Consider the following 19,724-nt stretch of genomic DNA (forward strand, 5'->3'; position numbering starts at 1 on the left):
TAGTACTACGAATCTGTACATGTAGTATTAGGATATGTCTAATCTGGTCTTAGCTTGCTATACTATGGGACGTAGGGAGTATATAAGATATTCTTCAAGGAGCATGAGTACAAGTTCAACGGGGCTGGCAAGGCTGGTCGGCATGCTGATGGGCAGCATGCTGCTGTATAGAGGAAGGAATTTGAACGGATGAAGGAGATCGCGCACGAGAGGATTGGGATGGACTTTGCGGTGAGCCAGGGAGTCGACAGCATCATAGAGGCAGTCAAACGAATTTTGGACCTGGATGGTACATCAAAACAAAATTATGGACCTAAATATCGAATTTATAAGATCGTGGACTTAAGTGACATTATGGCTCAACTATTAGAACCGACGAGATAATTTACTCTACGACAAAACAAAAGTATTTCCTAAAACAACAAAAAAAGAATCTATAGGCCAGCCCACTTGTCAAACTCTAGTACTAAATGAATTAAACTATATATAATTAGTTGTGACGACGCCTCTTCCCTACCGGTTATGCTGCCAATATTGACTAACTCAAGGACGGCCCCATGCTATAATTTAGTAGTCGTTGGGACTTATGTTACTTATAGTTTTATGCTCAATTTACGGGTTTTTTTTTCACCCACGGGTTGGTGAGTACGGGTGGGTATAGAATGGACCCATACCATGTACCAAAAGGATAAGAGTATTCACCCGTCAATAAACCGATGGGTATAAGAATTAGAACATGATTAGCTCTTAATAGAGTAAAAACCCATCGGGTGTCGGGTCATGGGTCCCCATTACCATCTCAAGTGCTAACGCCTGGGCATTGTGCGTCAGTACCATGCATCTCCTGCTCCTTTGCTTCGGACGTCACATCCATCCCGCTAGTCGGCGGCCCGGCCTTTGCCTCATCCAGCGGCACCACAGCCTACTCCGGCACCTCTCCTACACAGGCATCCACCTCCTCGGCCTCGGCCTCCGCATGGTCCTCAACTGCCTCTTCTTTCATTATTGTCGTCCTTGTCACCAGTGTTGTCGCCGCTCATATTGTCATTGTCGTCGAAGTCCTCCTCCTCTGACAGTGGGTTCTCGTTGAAGTCCATCTTTAGCAAGGACTTGTTGTACCAGCGCTCGAAGTCGTTGTCCACTTCATCGTCGGGCGTTTCGCTTGGCAATGGTGGCTGCGACTACAAGGTGGTGTAACCATCGTTGGAGCTACTCCTGATGTTGTTCTACTCCTCCTTGCTGGTGGTGATGTAGGACGGATGTGGTGGTGAACCTTCCATGACCAGATGGAAAGGAGAAAGTGTGGATGGAAAAGAGAGAGAGTGTGTGGCAATAAAATCCTTATTGCACGTGGGAATTGCGGAGGCGTGGCATGGTAGTCGAGGATGTGACCAGTGTCTGGCAGTAGGTCTTCTTAGAAAGAAGTGACCAGAGTCTATACGAATACCGATGGAATTGGATGCAGTTGAAAACTTGAAGTAATGGTATGAGGAAGATGAAAAGACAACACCCCATACATGACATTTAGCAGTGCATCCCCTAGAAAAAAAAAATGAAGACTACACATATGGCCATCTATACAATGCCTCGAGACAACCGATTGCGCGCTAAGTATTATTATGGGCCGCAACTTTGCCCGGGTAAACTAAAATAATTTTCATTGGCAACGTACGTCAACGGTCGTCCGTGGTATTCTTATTAAAGAGCAGCTCATAAACCCCTAAACATTCTGTATTTAAATCCATCTATGAAATTAAGGTTTATGGGCCTATAAAAAATCCTTTTTTTTTAATTTAGCAGTGATTGCCTGTGTAGGTTTGGACAAGTGGACTCACAACTTCACAAGTTAGGAGAAGGTTTCGTCTATTAATTACAGTATACAAGCCTATGGGGGGCAAGCAAACGAACTAGCTAGTAGCCCGACCAGGAAGAAAAAAAAAGCAAGAGAAAGCTAGCTAGCAAGCAGCAGCTGGGGGGCATGGCAGAGACGGCGATCACGGCGGTGCTGTCCAAGTTCGGGGAGCTGGCGTCGCGGGAGGCGGCGGTGCTGGTGCAGGTGGGCAACGACATCATGCTGTTGCGCGACCGCCTCGAGTGGCTGCAGGCCTTCGTCCGCGACGCCGACCGGAGGCGCCGGCTGGCCTCCGACGACTTCACCCGGGTGTGGGTGCGCCAGACGCGGGACGTCGCCTTCGACGCCGAGGACGCCCTCGACCACTTCTTCCACAAGGTCAGTCATCGATCGGGCCATCACTACACCATGCACACCGTACCCTAGCTAGCTCTCCTACGGTGGCGAACCACATCATCTTTGAGTTGCTGTACGGTGTACTTCCTCTGTTCCGAAGAAAAAAATCAATGCCGAGAATAAATCTAGATTAAGTTCAAATTCAAACCCGAAACTAAGTTTTTTTTTTTAAGATAGAGGACAGGAGGAGTAGGCGAATAGCTAGTAGAGTGGTCAACAGTGCTGGATCCAATCTCATCCAAGTAACTTTTTTTTTAATTTTTATGTTCGTTTAACGATGGGGTAATTGATTTCTGGTAAATACGTACTAACAAGATCGTTCTTCCGTAAGATTACATCCCAAATCCGCCATTTTCTTGTGACGACGAGCTCTACTCTTCGTTGTCTTAATTTGTGTTTTTCTTCGTTAATTTACTTTACTAGTCTCAATTAATCTCTAGAACTACATGAACTCACTTCGGTCCTAGTTAGTAATCGGCCTTAATTTGGTGTCGGATTCACATCCAACACCCGTCAGGCAGAACTTAATTATAAGGAGCTTCATTGGCGCCAGTTTAACAACCAGCACATATGGATTGTACGGTTTGAAAAGTAAAAGGCTCGGCTCGTGCTCCAAATTCAACCAAAATAAATCGAAAATCGAGAGAGAATAAAAGTCCATCATCGAAATCAAGCTGATGATTAGATTCCTTAAAAAATGAACTAAACAGATAAAAAAATCATAGAATAAACACATCACATAACCAATATTTCCAAAATTCATAACATGGATTTGGAAATTCAAGATCACTCGTTACCACTGTTCACCATGGAGAAGTCCAGGCACCCGCTGCCATGCAAAGAACTGCCGGCTGCAAGATTGGAGGAATAGAGGATATGGGAGGAGGGAGAAGACGTGTGGGGACACTGACCTTTGGCGTTAGCTTCAAGATTAATGATGCCTGTGTCGGTGCGACTCCAGATCTGGTGGAGCCATTGCCACCAAATTTGGCTAAGGAGGCTGAGGCCATGGTGACGACGACAGGAGGAGGGCCTGACGGATGGTTCGCCGCTGCCAACCCCAAGAAGCCGGCACCACACAGCCGTTGTCGTTGAGTCATTACGGATCCACCGTTACGTCATCATGGAGAAGTAGACCACCGCCTACACATCTCCAAGAAGAGGAGGGCCACCACCGCCGCGTCACTGGGAAGTGCTGAACCATCGTCTTCATGTCGCCAGCTAGGTTTTCAAAGGCGGAGATGGAGATAAGGTTCGAGTGAGAGATGCCATTGAGTTTGAGAGACAGATGGACATATTGGAGGGGAAAGAACGACATATTTGAGACCGATTGGCCTTACGTAGTAGGGTCCACTTGATTTTTTTTTCTCCACCCATGCGGCTGCTCCAATATGTTCTGGATAAATAAAAACCGACACCTATGGTTTCTTTATTTGTGCTAGTTTTTTAAAAAAGATATAAATGCTAGTTTTTTAAATGGGAGTACCTATAAAACATTCGACAGTTTTTTGAATGGAAAACTTTCAATTGTAACTACTATGTAATTTTACATTGTAACTACTATATAACTGCAATATAAGTAATATGTAACTCATATATAATTTTGAAAAATTGGATGGATCAATTGGTTAGTTGAACAAGCATGCAAGCTACAGGTCTCATGTTTGATCCTTGTTGCGAGCATCGGGTTTTTTTTTCATTTTTTCCTCCACAGCACAAATTTCAAAGCATATCGTACGGTTAAAAATTTGACAGTTTTCACCCCTCCACAGCACAAATCTCAAAGCATATTGACAGTTTTCACCCCTAAAAACTGTAGACAGTAGGATAGCAAATCCGTTTTTAAATAGACTGGCACATATAAGATCTTAGGTGCTGTTATTAGTTTTAGACTCGTACAAGGGGTCAGGACTTAGGAGGACAGAAAAAGCCTTATATGTACCGGTTCGATAAACCGGTGAATATGATCGGACATCCCCTATTATAGGTTTTGTAGTAGTGATTGTGGTGTGTTATAAGTTTAACAGGATATGAGAAAAGTTAAAGCTTGTATAGATATATTTCTGAAAAAAAAAACAAAATAGACAAGTTTAACATGCCGGTAAACTCAGCTCCACCTTTTAATGTGAAGTGATCGTCATAAATACTACTCCTATAACCAAACACAATTTAGGCCCTGTTTAGTTCCACAAACAAAAATTTTCACGCTGTCACATCGAATGTTTGGACACATGTATAGAATATTAAATGTAAGAAAAACCAATTACACAGATTGGGTGTAAATTGCGAGACGAATCTTTTAAGCTTAATTGCGCCATGATTTGACATTGTGGTGCTACATTAAACATTTCCTAATGACGGATTAACTAGGCTTAATAAATTCGTCTCGCAGTTTCTACCGGAACTATAATTTGTTCTGTTATTAAACTACGTTTAATACTTGAATTGTCTGTCCATATATCCGATATGAAAATCAAACCCAAAATTTTTCCCCAACTAAACAAGGCCTTAGGGGCTATTTAGATCCCAAAACAAAAACTTTTCACCTATCACATCGAATATTTGGACATATGCATGGAGTATTACATATGAAAAAAAACAATTACATAGTTTGCGTGTAAATTACGACACGAATCTTTTAAGCCTAATTGCGCCATGATTTGACAATGTGGTGCTACAGTAAACGTTTGCTAATGGTGGATTAGTTATGCTTGATAAATTCGTCTCGCAGTTTCCTAGCGGAATATATAATTTGTTCTGGTATTAGACTACACTTAATACTTTAAATGTGTGTCTGTATATCTGATGTGATAACCAAACCTAAAATTTTTCCACAGCTAAACAAGGCCTTAGTGGAAACGAAAGGCGTTTTCTGAAAAAAAAAATGATGCCGTGGCACAGCTAATCTCTCACCGTTCCCACGGTGTTTGAATTCTTGCTCTCCAAATTTCAAAAGTACAGTTTCCGCAGTGATGGCCTGAAAATGAGCAATAGATGTAAGCATGTAACATTTTGATGATTCCAATGGTATATGGATCTTCTGGAGAGCTGTATGGGGTAACATCAGCTTACCAAATAAAGTCTTGAAATCTGTAAAATGTTGAGCAAAGCGTCTGTATGCTAGATTTGCTTCAGGGTCTTGATGCTTCAATGAAACGGAAAATCGCTAAAAGTTTGAGAGCGGGCGGTGGCCGCGCCCGGTACGGCACCGCCACGACGTGGCACGGAGGCGGCGGCGCGGCTGCAGACCCCATTGCAGCGGCGGCGAGTTTGAGGAGGAGGACGCGCCTCGTTGGCCTGCCTCCTCCGCCCACCACCGCACTGCCGGCTTCGTGCGCTGCCCACCGTCGCCCCACTTCGCCCGCTGCCACCCCGCCGGCTTCACGCGCCGTCATCCTACTCCGCCAGGCTGCTCTGCCGCCCTCGCCCCATTCCACCTGCCTTCTCTGCCTGCCGCCGCCTCACGGGCTTCGTGCCGCCGCTCAACTCCGCCTCGCCGTCGCCACACTCTGCTCGCCGCCGTGCTCGAGGTCGTCCTCTTCGATCTCCCTCGTGCTCCCGCCGCCGCCACCCTTCCCTTCAGCCGTGTTGCCACCGCCTCATCGCTGGCCGGCCGTCGGATCTCCATGCCCCGGCGACCTCCTCCCCACCACCGGCCGTCCAGAGCCCCATATAGGAGTGAGCGAGAGAAGGAGGAGGAAGGGAGAGAAGAGGCTGACGTGGCATCTTCACATGTGGGTTTCACGTGGGTTCCACGCTTACTCAGCCACCACGTATGATAAAACCGGGATCAAAACTGCCGAGGGACCTCTTGTGACCGGTTTTGATTAGTTAAGGGATATCGGACATCTGGTTTTGCAGTTTGAGTATGTTTTTATAACTCGATGACAAGTTCAGGGACCTTCTGTGTATTTTTCCCAAAATATACCGAGAGCAGAACCAGCCTTCGAGCAGTCGGCCTAACCGGTCTCCTGCAGTCCGAGCCTAGTAACAAAAGTATTGCAATAAAATGACAGGAAAAAGAAAGCCTAGCTAGCCGTAAATGGGCCAGCCCTAGGTGGGCTGGCGCTCGCTCCATAGTGTTAAAAAAAAACTAAAATTGAGCGGTAACATGTCTCCAGTGGAATCAATAGTGGAATGGAAGAGAAAAGGTTAACAATTTTCATTGTAAGAACAGTAATAAAACTAATAATATTTTACATACCTAATGAACAGAAGATCACTATTGTAATAAGAGATAAAAATAAAGTCCATATTAACCTTTGAGCAAAGTCTATTTTCACCTTAAATTGTGAAACTGGATATTTTTAACCCTCAACTTTTAAAACTGGAGGAAAAAATGGATGGGGATATTTTTTGTGGTTTTGTTTCAAATGGATGTGTTTTTTTTTCTATCTGTATATATCTTTACCATGCATATTTTGCTGATGCAAATGTGAAACTTACTCTTAACTTACTCTACAACCATGAAACTTACTCTTAATTTAAGTTCATGCTAACAAAAAACTACTATTATATCAGTCAAAACCTCCACAAAATATGGTTTAGGGTTACGTGCCAGCTGGTTTTGAAAGTTAAGGGTAAAACAATAACCCTTTTTTTTACTTCAAGGTGAATATTGGATTTTGAATAGGGTTGGCAACGGGGCGGGTTGGGGACGGGTTGGGCGGGAACGCCCCCGCCCCCGCTCCCCGACTTCTCCCCCCGACCCCGACCCCACAGAGGTGGTCGGTGGAAAACGTCACCCGCCCCCGTCCCCGCAGGGGACCCGACGGGTGAGCGGGGCCCCGCACAACCCGGCTAGAAGACGACGAGGCGAGCCGCGGCGGACGAGATGAGGCAAGGCTCGCACTACCTAGCCATCGATGGACAACGGCGACGAGGCGAGCCGCCGCTGCCCGCACTTGGCCTGGCCTTCGCCGCCCGCGCCTGGCCTTCACAGCCGCCGCCCGCGCCCTGGCCGACGCCGCCGCCCGCGCAGGTCGCGCCTGGCCGTCGATGCTGCCGTCCGCGCCTGGCCGACGTCGCCGCCGCCGCCCGCGCCTGGCCAACGCCGCTGCCGCGCCTGGTCGCCGACTCCGCCACCCGCGCCTGGTCGCCGCCACCGCCCGTGCCTGGCGGTCAACGCCGCCGCCGCCTGTGTGGTGTGAGGGTGACGGGGAGAGGAGATTGGGGAGAGGGAAGAGGATAAGGTTAGGGTTGGGCTCTTTTATTTTTATATTTTAGACTTTTCTTGGGTTGGGCTCTTTTGGGTCTTACATGGACTACATTTTAAAGTTTAATATACATCCTCCGGGGCCCCGCGGGTGAAATGCCTCCCCCGTCCCCTCCCCGCAAAAAAACGGGGCCCCGACCCCGCCTCACCCGCGGGTCAAAAATTGAACCCGCCCCCGCGGGGGAAATTGCCATCCCTAATTTTGAACAAAGTTAAAGTGCAAAAATATGGACTTCACCCATAAAAGAACGAAGAAACACAAGACATCCATTGTCAATGCTGATAATTGTGAACAGATAGGGAGGAGGCAGTTTTTTTCAGTACAAACTAGGACATAGGGGGTAAGTAAATGATGCAAATCTGGTGTAGATGCATATGTGGATGGCTGCAGGTTCGTGAATTTTTCCCACTGTACTTGTACCTCCTATGCCAGAAATTCTAGCTACTGGTAACAACACGATGTGATGCTATGTGTTCAAAGAAGTGATATACGTCATTGGGTTACAAATGATTGGTGGTTCTCTTACATGACTGCAGGTCGATCTAGAGGCCCAGGGTTACCGTGGTTGGAGAATCTGGCGCAGATACTTAACCGGCTGCACCACGCAAATCTCTGTTCGACATGATTTATCAGGCCAGATAAAAAGAATCAAGAGCAGACTAGACCAGATATCAGAGAATCACAAGGAATTCAAGATCGAGCATACACCTGGGGCATGGACATCTTCCATCACAGAAGTTGCTGCATGGTATGCGACTATAATTGAATTTGAATTATCTAGTGAAGTCATTACCGATTCCTGCATGAAGTAAAACAAGCGTTAGGCGTTGTGAAGTTTAGGGGTATCTAATTTATTTAGGGATTTTTGTGGATCCATAAAATTAAGAATTTGGAAATGAAGCATCCTATGCAGAGTCTAGTCAAGTTCATCAAAGAAAAGCGATGTCTCAAAAGCAACATAGACTGCTGGACAGAGTAACATTAATATTGGACTAGGCACACAATGTTAGATAGGGATAGAGATTTAGGAATACCACAATCATTTAATCCTTCATGCAACTCAATTTCCAGGGACAACATTGGGGACGCTCCGGTGGGATTTGATGGTTACTTGAGGGCACTGGAGAATCATCTCCTTTCTCATGAACATACTCCACAGCAAAGATTCATTTCCATATTGGGGGAGACTGGTATTGGGAAGAGCACACTCATGTTGACTATCTGTAACAAAATCATTAAGGATCATGAAAATCATTTTGATAAGTTAATCTGGTACAACATGCCACCAAATTCTAGTGCAAATGATCTCCTGAAGCAAGTCTATGAAAGGGCACCGGATAAAGTACCATCAGAAGGGGAAGATACTGATATCACCAAGAAGCTCCGTTCTTTTCTGCATGATAAGAGGTATCTAGTTATCCTGGGTGGCATAAACTCTATAACAGTGCTTAATTGTGTGAAGGCAAGCTTGCCAGACAACAGAAATGGCAGCAGAGTGGTGCTTATCTTAGAGCCTGAGAGCCAGGAAGTTGCAAAGCATGCTGACACCCTCAACAAAAAAGTAGATGCTGATTCCAAAAACATTAGTGGAAGTACAATCCAGCTGGGCAGGTTGAATGAAAGCCAAAGTGCAGAACTGTTCTGTCGCAGGGTCTATGGTTACAACTACACGAAGCCAAGAGGGTATAAAGTCAGTTACAATGAACAAGTCTTTAAGATAACTGGGGGTCATCCTCTAGCGATTGTGGTTTTGGCAGGACTATTACGGTCAAAAGAGATGCCTGTCGAGTGGGATTCAGTGCTGCAACAGCTTATGCCTGGCGTAGAAGCGGGAGAGAGTCAAGGTAACAAGATAGCCGGTGTTCTCTTGACGAAAGAAAAGCCCTTTGAGTGGGATGCCTTGCTCCAGCAGTTGATGCCAACCACAGAAGCTAAACTGTCCAATAGAATGACAATTGAGAGGATCTTCTCAACAAGTTTTGATGACCTCCCGCATGACCTCAAATCATGCTTCCTCTACTTTGCTGCTTACCCTACAAATATCACTCACCCTGCGGATCAGATAATGCGCATGTGGATAGCCGAGGGCTTCATCAAGCCAGAAAAGGGCAAGAACATGGAGGACCTAGCCCAAGAATATCTCAAGGAGCTTATCTCAAGGTTCCTAGTTGAGGTTAAATATAGGAATGAATGCGAAAAGATTGAGTTAGTGCAGGTTCACAATCGACTTCTACGGTTCCTGCAATCAGAGGCTCGTGAAGCTAGCTTCATTGAGATTCATGATAACACTGATGTTCTTGCACCAGCAGCAGTGCGCCGCCTTTCCATTCAGAATGACAGTGGAAACTATATTCCTTTTGGAAACAGATTCCCCAAGCTGCGTTCCTTCATATGTCGTGTCGAAGAGGGAGAAGGTGCCAGCGCTACACCGGACCTGAAGAATGACCCAAAGAACATACCAAGGAAAGACCCATTAAAGTTTCTGTGTGGCTCTAAATTCCTTCGGGTAATCTCCATAGGTGGAATACATCTTGCTGAGCTGCCCGATGCGATTGGCGATATGATTCACTTACGGTACATAGGTGTTACCAGCTGTGATTTGGAGAATCTCCCATCAAGCATTGGAAGGCTCCTCAACTTGCAGACCCTAGACATAAGGAACAGCAAAGTCAAAATTATTGCGCCAAAATTCTGGAGGATTAAGACATTGCGGCACGTGATCGCTGCACAGCTTCAACTGCCAAACTCCGTTGGTGAACTGAATAACCTACAAACTCTACATGGTGTAAAACCTGCGGAAAATTGGGGTGGACTGACATGTCCATTGGACATGATGACCAATCTTCAGTCTTTGGAGTTGCATGGATTTAATGATGCCAACCATGGAGTAGCATTGGAACGTGCTCTCCAGAAGCTAGAGCTCCTTGGGCATTTGAAATTGACTGGGGACAAGATTCCATCATCTGTGTTCACTGCACCAAGCCTTCGCTATGTTGAGAGCTTAGTTCTTGATGGGGATATTAAATGGGCAGATAATTCTTCAAATACTTCCAACTACTCACCAGAAGTTGCATTGGGCATCTGTGAGTTGCGACCAAACCTTACTGTGCTCAAATTGAATAGTGTCAGTAAGGAGCTCGAGGAGTTCATAGAGAAAATTAGGCCCCACCTTACAGTATATGAATGTCCCACACGGACAGATGCTTAGAAAAAATTCTGAAGACACGCGTGGTTCAAATTTCATATGTGTTACAAATCAACAAGGAATATGGCTCAACAGGCTCACAAATAACGGAGTTAAACCCAAATTTCTTTCATGCATTATGGTCCTCTGTATATCGGTGCCTTCAGTTGAAGGCTTGTGTGATTTATGAGTAATATTTCTTTTGCAATTGGAAGACAACACAACTATTGATGTTTTTTTTATTCTGTCATGTGGCAGATCTTTCAAGAAATGGAGGACAAAATAGAAATTTCTTTGCAATAGTTAAATGGTTAGTACATGGTTCTCATGTTTTCCCGTTTGGGCAGCTGCAAGGATAAATATGACAACTTTAACTACCTTGTAATCTACTCCTATTCATCTTTGGCTCCTGTAATAACTGACTGGATAACACATAAGCATGTTTTCAAAAACTCTGGCTGAAAACAAACGGCACATGTTATTGTAACTTTTTTTTTCAGCGGCGAAGCTATTACAAAATGATTTATTTTCTGGTGATATGAACCTCCGTCATCCAAGAAAAAGACTAGATTCTCACACTAACGACATTAATATTACGGATGCCTTAGGGAGATCCCTCTCAAAAGAATTACTGCACAAATAAACTGTCACATCATCACAGCACAATGGCTTAGACATTCCCACAAACAGCTGGTGTGCACAGCACAATCCACCAGCAAGCGTGCCACAATGAAGAGAAAGGTCGAAAAGGAGAATGCAGAGGAGGAAAAGGATGTGTGGTACCTGGGGCTGGGGCCAAGAGGCGTACGTACGTGGCCTCCGGCTCGACGGCAACCGCGCGAGCGCGACCCCCTGCCGCCGGTCTGTGTCGTCGCCGCGTGGCTGCTGATCATAGCATGGCCGCAGTTGGGCAGTGCGAGAAACTGCAGGGGAAGGAAATCGCAAGGCGGTTCGGAGGCTACGAGATGAGCGGGGCAGACGGCCGAGCTCGGTGGAGATGGCGCCGCTGTCGCCAGGACAGGGGCACATCATATCATATCGGAGACGAAGCTTGTCAGCCACTCGGGCTGCAGTATACTCCATCCGTCCTAGTACTCTCTATGTCCTCTAATATAAGGAGATTTCGATATTTTATTTACACTTTAACCATTCATCCATCGTATTAAAAGTTTTTTGGAATTATTATTTATTTTATTTGTGACTTACTTTATTATCTAGAGTAATTTAAGCACAACTTTTTTTATATATTTGCATAAATTTTTTAAATAAGACGAATAGTTAAGCAGTGTAAGCAAAATGTTAAATTCCCTTATATTAGAGGACGGAGGGACTATAAGAAATATAAGCAATTTTAGAGATACATGGTATTGGAGGTATACCACGAAGGGCTTTCGGGCGGACCTACTGAAACCAAACCAAGAACTTGGGTAGCAGGCCCAGATCGGAGGCAGGCGGCGAAGGTCGAGAAGAAAACCATTTGGGCGAAAGCCACAAGGCGTAAGTCGTGGCTTGGAATATGCTAACTTCGCCAAGCGAAGACCTTGTCAAAGGACCGCACAGGCGAAGATGATGAGGCGAAAGCCTCGGCATTAAAGCACGGATTTCGCCAAGGTACCGAACCTCGCCGTTAGGAGGCCCAGCGGGCCGCTAGGCCTTCGGGGGATTTCAGCAAATAGATGGGCCAAGTCATTTAAGCCCAATAGGGGGCCATACGTGTAAAGGACACTGTGTGCCCTCAATAATGTCCCTATCATAAGGGTAACCACGTAAATTCCCCTGTAAAATCAAAACGCTAATAGGGGAACCTATAGTAATAGGGCTATAAATAGCCCCCTAGGGCCATGTAATAGGGGGATCCAAAAAAAACTTTCACTAAGCAATACAATTGTCTTTCTTTTCCAACCACTGTTGAGAGGACCACGCCTTTCGACATGGCGCAGTTGTCCATTCAATAACACATGGCATATCTTGATACGAATTAGGAATTAGCAGTAGAATGTGTCACATCTATCTATCCAGAATTCGTAGTACTAGATATGTCACATCCCTCCTAAATTTCTTATATTATGAAACAGAGTGAGTAACCCTAAATTTTTTATATTATGAGACGGAGTGAGTAACCAAAATAGTGTTCCTCTCAAATTATAAAAAAAATGTTATATTTTAAGAAAGGGTTATAGTTTAGGTGTAACTTTTAGAGCAACAAAACATCAATGTTTATGGAATTTTTTTACGATAAGTACGTCAGAGTACGGATGAAAAAGGTAGGAGTATGAAACAACTCTGTTATTGTTTTCACGGAAAATGTATCGATATGATAATTTATATATATATATTAATTTAACTAAATACAACTTTAATACGATAGAAATAAAATTTTAAAAAAGTCGGAAACAATTAGAAAGCAATATCATTTTTTAGTTTCTTTTAAGGAACGATATGTAAATCCGTTATATTTTACAATGGGAATTGCACTAGTTAAAAAAAATCTAAATCATGTACTACATGTAAGCATGGTATGGTTGTGTTTAAATTTTATCGCACATTATTACTCCGTTTGTTCTTGATAATTTAATTTAATTTTCATCAAAATATTTGTTCTAATTTACTTTGTTTGATAACTCATGGCCTGGTGGTAAGGCCGTGTTATCACAGTTATAGGGTACGTCTTCAGTTAGAGTAACCAAATTATGACAGTCAAACTGCTATGTACATGTCACACCATCCCCATATCCACGTAGTGGTCATATCGAAACTTCAATCTTTTAAATAAATTTGGCTTAAACATGCTATAAATTCATCCTAATATATACCAAATTTAGTCATTTATGTTTTTATTTGGTAAAAATACCACTTTTTCCAGCAAGAAATGTCAATTGATCTTCACTACTTGCACCTAGAAAGTCTTCACCAAACTCAACTGGAGTCATTGATTCTTGGTTTATTTAACCCAATTTCTGTTACTCCCTTGCATTGTCATTCCATACACCACTGCTCATACATACATGCATGCTATTTTCTTTGATACAACACAAAGTCTGAGAATTACTACGTAGTATGCATGCTGCCACTTAGACCATCCAATAGGATTGGCAGGTATCATGATGAATTGATCATCTTCGTCCGGGATTCACAACCCTAGAGCTTTGGTTCATAGAAAGACTCGTGCACATTGTCATGTGGGAGTTCCGTTTCACAGGCGTCGAGAGGGAATCGGCTGTCATGGATCATCGCACGGGATAAACAGAAACGCGCACGGCTATATAATTCGTTAGGAATTCCTTGTTAGAGATAAAGTTAATTAGGAGTTTGTTAGGGAGTTTGTTAGCCTGGATTTTTCACATTTTGGTCCTTTTAAAAAACTTATTTCGCAAATAGAGCCCTGAAAAAACTTATCCCAGAAATGGTTATTTTTGGGGCGCCAGAGTGGCTGGCGCCGCCATCCAACGGGATGGCGCCGGCCTCTCTGGCGCCGTCCTCCTGCCACCGTGGCACACGCGAACCGACGTGGCAGGAGGAGGGCGCCAGTATGGCTGGCCCCGCCCCAGGGAGGAGGGCGCCAGCATGACTGGCACCCCCCCTCCCAAACCCTCGCCTCCATTTCTGTTTCTCTGTATGGAGTTGCAACGGTGTCATTTTTGTTTTATTTCTCGGATGTTTTTTCACTCAACCAACCAAAAAAATTAAACTTGAACTACCACTTAGTCTACTTTGCACCTTCACTAATCTACCACTTTGATCTACCCTTTGATCAGCATGTTAAATATAATGCACTCTACCACTTTATGAAATTACTTAATCTAATTCAAAATATAACCACATGAAATGATAGCCATAAGTTAAATAGTACAGAGAGATGCAACTTTTTTATTTTTATTTCATTTTTTTGATAATTTTTTCACACTTAGGAGAACATAGGAACCAACCATATAAAAAATAAACTGAAACGGACAAAATATGTGACTTGTAGAATTTTTCAAAATTCTACCGAAACGGACAAAATATGTCATCTATTAAAATAGGCGTAACTTTCTCATACGGACTCGGAATCAGGCAAATAATATATGCACGAATATCTACAGAAAAAGTTACATCCGATTCTTTTGGCTTTGCTGGGTTTGGCGATATTAAAACCTCCAAATTCCGCTTGCAAGATTGTGTTTTCGAGGAGAGAAGTTTTTCGGTAGGGCTTTGGAAAATTCTACAGGCCACATGTTTCGTCCGTTTGAGTTTATTTTTTATATTTTTGGTTCTTGTGAGTTCCTAAGCGTGAAAAAAATATCAAAAAAATAAAATAAAAATAAAAAAGTTGCACATCTCTCTCCTCTGCACTAGTTCGGAGAGAGGAGAGGAGAGGAAAAATTCTACAGGTCACATATTACGTCCATTTGAGTTCATTTTTTCTATGGTTGGTTCTTCTGTGTGCCTAAGCGTGAAAAAAATATCAAAAAAATAAAAAAAATAAAAAATTTTGGGGAGGGGGCGCCAGCCACTCTGGCGCGCTCCCCCTAGCCACCTCAGCATTGCCCCGCCACGTCGGCAGGGATACGGCGCAGAGAGGCTGGCGCCGTCCAGTTGGATGACGGCGCCAGCCAATCTGGCGCCCCAAAAAGGACCATTTTTTAGATAAGTTTTTCCAGGGGTCTATTTGCAAAATAAGTTTTTCAAAAGGACGAAAATGTGAAAAATCCAGGTTTGTTAGCCTATATCATGTAATCAGTAACGATGAGGCAATAGATGAATCAGATCAATCTTCCAGCTAATTCTTCTCCTTCTCCTCTTCGGTGTGGTCTTTCATCTTGCGCACTTCTTTCTGTTCTTCGGCAAAGAAGAACAAATCAGGCGTCCGAGACCTCGGCCTCCGAGATTCCATCCGTATCGCTTGCGTCAGTTGCAAAGGGCGTGACACACATGCTGTGCCCTGCTGCTGCATCCTACAATGATCCAGTTAAGCTTGTTCATCTCTACTTCTGTCCCATCCACGTACATCATGTACCTCCGAGGTGCCAGAATACATCGTGACCGGATATTCATGTAAGTAAGCGCATGAAAATTTAAGGTAGTTCTGAAATACTCTATTTGATTTGGCAGGGTAAATTAAGTCTAAACATTGCTTTTGTTGTAAAAACCTCTTGAAAGATCTCAATTTGCATTGACTTCAACAGTTTGGAGACATGAGAATGAGATGAGAATATATATCATGGTTTAAGCTAAGGGCCTGAAAAACTCTCAAACTCAGCACTTATAATACTATAGTTAAGCAGACTGCTATTCCAATGTGGTTTTCCACATCTCATGTATATGTTAACAGTTTTATCATGAATAGGCCCACTTCAAAATATTTATCGCAGGAACGTCATACTTTCAAATAAATCGTAGCCAATCCCCCTTTATTTCCTATCGTAATACAAAATTTCATCTGTTTGATTCGTGTTTAACGTACTTAGCAACTAGAGGAGAAAAGGAGCAATTAAAACTCAAGATATCGAGGCATTAATTTAATTTGGAGCAATTTAGAACTAACTTTTCTTCCACACAAGATATTATGTTTACTGTCTTTGATTAGTAGTACATAACGTTAGTCTGGGTTTAAGGCATAATTGTGCTAATCCGAACATGTTTTGGGGTGAAAGAAATGTGTAGGCCAGGGGCAGATCGGGTAGGCTATTAGCAACAATTTAGCATCTAATCTGCAATAATTCACACTTATGGATTGTGAATTCTTTGAGCGCAATTGAGCCCAAGAATGCAAAGGGAGGAAGAACCAGATCCTAGATGAGCAAATCCAAGTATCCAAGTTACAATGGTGAAGCAAAGAAAGAGAGGGGCGTAGAGATGGGTTACTGGCAGTCTTTGGTTTCGCTCATCGGCGACAACTTCCCTTCGCAGCCGGCGCAGGAGGATGCGGTGGTAGTGGAGGATATTGCCAAGACGGACGAGCGCAGCCACATACGGAGCCGGTCTATTCACCGGAAGGGGCGGTCGATGTCCTCCTTCCGCACCGCACGCAATGGAGGGTACCCTCGCCAGAGCCAGGCAGCCAGCGCCAGAGTCCATCGAACCAGTCGCCACACCGGCGGCATCTTGCTCATCGTTATCCTCGTCCACCGCTTCCTCCGCTTCATTGACCTCCTCGAGAGGCTCCCGCTAGTGGCTACTGGCAATTCTTGAAGGACCACCTCCACCGGAGCAAGTCGGACGGTGCCAATAACCAACACCACCAAGACACCGCACCTCTACCTCCCGCATTAAGCTCCTCCGCGGAGCCGAAGAGGAGCCCTTCGCCGTTGTTAACGACCAAATTTGGTAATTTTAGTATCGGAGATGAAGATAAAATCAAAGCGGAATCGAAGGATAGATCGTTCCGGAAACGGAGCAAGAATCAGCTGAAGTCCGAATCGGCTGCGACTAGAATCGGCAGAGTTCGAGTCGGACAGGGTTAGCCGATGAAGCCGATTCCGACAAAACGACACGATACACGACATCGGGTTACGTTGAAGTACTTCATGTGGATTGCTATACACGGATTGAGTCCTGGAAAGGCAATTGTATCTATTGATTAGGATATTTTATGTAATTTCCTTAGAGATAAGTTTGGGTAAAAGTCTGCCGTAAAGACTTATGGTATCTTAGAGTTTGTTAGAGATACGAGTCATGTCCGACAAGGACATGTTTTGTATCTCGGGTATAAATATGACCCGAAACCATGTAATCAAACAACACACGTTCAATACAATCTCGACGCATCACCACCCTTTTACTTTCGTTTTGTCTCGACGAGTTCTTGCTTTCGGGTTGAGCTGTATTGGTTTCGATCTTCAACTAGAGGTAACAACTTGTTATGGCGACTTGCGTTCTCGGGATTAGTGCTTCCATCTTTATGATACTCTAATCTTATTTATGTGAATCGTCGAGTTATCACATATCTTATATAATCTTTGATAATATTGTTATTTAACCTTTAATCGGTTAACATCTATCGTTAGAAGGCAATCGATTAGGTTAAATACCAACGTTGGCTTAGATTATATAGGGTATGTACCACCCTATGAAACATCCAACGACTTGATTGTCTAGATATTGTTGTTCTTTTCATACTTATAGTTGCATCAGTTGAGTTTGACCTTATAATTCGTGATTAGAATCTCAATCTCTAGCCTGCTTTTGGTTGCCGAATAGGGTAGTATCGGGGTTTCAACCGATCTTATCTGATTTAACTACTTTATGTCTCATATACTTGATTGATATGTTAAATCTACCATTTATATTAAGATCTTGTTGCATCTAGATATATTAAGCTTCCTGTTTGGTATATTTTGCTTGCTTTAATATCTTTATTAGAGTAGTATCGGAGTATTAGCCAATACATGCTAGATCTATCTGATCGTCTATGCTATGAATAATTATAATCTTCTTGTTAATATATCTTTTAATCTAAGTGATTAATACTGTCTCGGCATGGCGACCGATCTATCCCAATCACTTGATTTAAGCATATATCGACATAATGATTATATATCATCAATATCTACAGCCAATCGAATAGATTTAGTTCTTTCTCGCTTACTAATGATTGTCGATCGATTCAAATATGACATCGTCTCAAAGATAAAGGATATGTCATCGGCGGCTGGCCAATCGACTATCATTTACCACAGTTTCTTTGTCTTTATTTCTTGTTGATTACAGGATCAAATCAACTGGCACGCTCATGAACCAAAAGGCAAGATTTTTTGACCTGCACTAAAGTTAAGCAGATCTTCCAGGCCTCGTGTTTTCACATCAGCAGCCGTATCAGTCGCCGCTGCCAGCGAGCATGAGAAGAGGGAGAGGAACAACGGAGAGGAGCATGAGGAGATCGGCGCATGAGAGGATGTACGAGGCGAGGAGGTTGGAGGCGGAGGAGATGTGGCAGCGCACGTACATGCCATGCTGGCAGGGCTGCTACTCTTTGGCTACATCAGCCTCGGCTCCTGCGGCTATAGCACCGTCCATGGGCTCACTCAGGGGGCTCAATGCCGCCGCCGTCGTCTCCTTGAGTTCATGACTCCAAACATCGGCTCCATAGAAGAAGATTTGGCCGCTGCCAGAGAGGAGAGGAGGGGCTCCGGCCGAGGGATGAGAGGAAGGTGCGGGTGGGAGGGCGAGCGGCAGTGCCGGAGCCCATGCGAGGCACATTCATTGGTCCTACTCCCCGCCGCTGATCTTCCTCGCCACCACCAACAAAGTCCGCACCATCGCCGCACCGACTCGAGGGCCGCGACCACCTCCACTCCACGATGAGGTCAACCTCCCCCGATCATTGCGAGGTGGGGATGGCGGTAGGTGTCGTGACCAGGGAGGAGGGCCGTGATGACGAAAAATGCGCGCTCGGCCGATGGTGTCAGATCTGTGTTGGCGCGAACTAAGTCGACAAATACAACGGGCTGGGAGATATGTTTAACTCCAATGCATGTCCTAAACTTTAATAAGATGTGGGCGTGCTAATTAGTTTGATCCTATAACTGACAAGATGTACGAATTGAAGATCAAAGAGCCAGCTGGCTAACAAGCCGATATAGTAATGCTAGTTGATGTAGATATCAGCCAATGTCGATAGGGTTTTAAGTAATCGGCTATATGTCCAATGTAGATTATGATAATTGGGTAGATAATGATATAAAGACAATCAGCCGATGATAATTAACAAAATAATAATATAATCCAATAGAAACCAATTAGTTAATAATAATATGATAAGATAATTGCTTGATCGAAAGGTTAAAGCATACATCGACTAGTGTTTAAATAATTAATTAAACCTTTGCTGTGGCTAAATCCAACTTGTGAGTTAATAAACCTTTTATGAGTTATTAATAAACCTTTTCTTTTTTATGAGTTATTTTCTTTTTTTACTTAAAAATTTGAAATTCCCTGAAATTTGAAATTTTCAACCTGATTTTGGCAAACTTTCAACCCTAATTTTGAAAACATTCAAGTCAAAATTTGAGAACTTTCAACTCAAATGTTGAAAATTTTCAACCTCAATTTTGAAAACTTTTAACTCGAATTTGAAAATATCCAACTCATATTTTGA

At 43.7% G+C, this 19,724-nt stretch overlaps 1 protein-coding gene and 2 long non-coding RNA genes across 5 annotated transcripts; 1 reads left to right on the plus strand and 2 right to left on the minus strand.

The window, feature by feature from the left end:
* Nucleotides 1-1,839: 1,839 nt before the first annotated feature.
* Nucleotides 1,840-10,937, plus strand: LOC4350261 (putative disease resistance RPP13-like protein 2). Its single transcript, XM_015762553.3, has 3 exons — nt 1,840-2,230; nt 8,001-8,212; nt 8,536-10,937. Exons 1-3 carry the CDS (start codon nt 1,979-1,981, stop codon nt 10,670-10,672), a joined length of 2,601 nt encoding a protein of 866 aa, XP_015618039.1. The 5' UTR covers nt 1,840-1,978; the 3' UTR covers nt 10,673-10,937.
* On the minus strand, nt 2,208-7,437 carry LOC136354020 (uncharacterized). The gene is made up of 3 exons (XR_010737705.1): nt 5,321-7,437; nt 3,046-5,225; nt 2,208-2,337 (listed from the first exon to the last, which is right to left on the minus strand). It is a non-coding gene; the product is annotated as an uncharacterized lncRNA (long non-coding RNA).
* Nucleotides 7,705-11,729, minus strand: LOC4350262 (uncharacterized). Of its 3 annotated transcripts, XR_010737703.1 has the most exons (6): nt 11,432-11,729; nt 9,231-10,111; nt 8,811-9,129; nt 8,499-8,685; nt 8,173-8,263; nt 7,705-8,076 (listed from the first exon to the last, which is right to left on the minus strand). It is a non-coding gene; the product is annotated as an uncharacterized lncRNA (long non-coding RNA). The 3 variants fall into 3 exon arrangements; XR_010737704.1 differs by lacking the exon at nt 9,231-10,111; XR_010737702.1 differs by having other exon boundaries at nt 8,811-10,111.
* Nucleotides 11,730-19,724: the final 7,995 nt, after the last annotated feature.

Source organism: Oryza sativa, chromosome 11, assembly GCF_034140825.1.
Source record: "Oryza sativa Japonica Group chromosome 11, ASM3414082v1".
Lineage (NCBI taxonomy): Eukaryota > Viridiplantae > Streptophyta > Magnoliopsida > Poales > Poaceae > Oryza > Oryza sativa.

What these genes read in the sequence shown, in the direction of transcription:
- LOC4350261 (XM_015762553.3), top strand. Translation starts at nt 1,979, where the DNA reads ATGGCAGAGACGGCGATCACGGCGGTGCTGTCCAAGTTCGGGGAGCTG. An exon ending in TCGACCACTTCTTCCACAAG is followed by an intron (nt 2,231 to 8,000) that starts GTCAGTCATCGA and finishes ACATGACTGCAG; the next exon opens with GTCGATCTAGAGGCCCAGGG. An exon ending in ATCACAGAAGTTGCTGCATG is followed by an intron (nt 8,213 to 8,535) that starts GTATGCGACTAT and finishes CTCAATTTCCAG; the next exon opens with GGACAACATTGGGGACGCTC.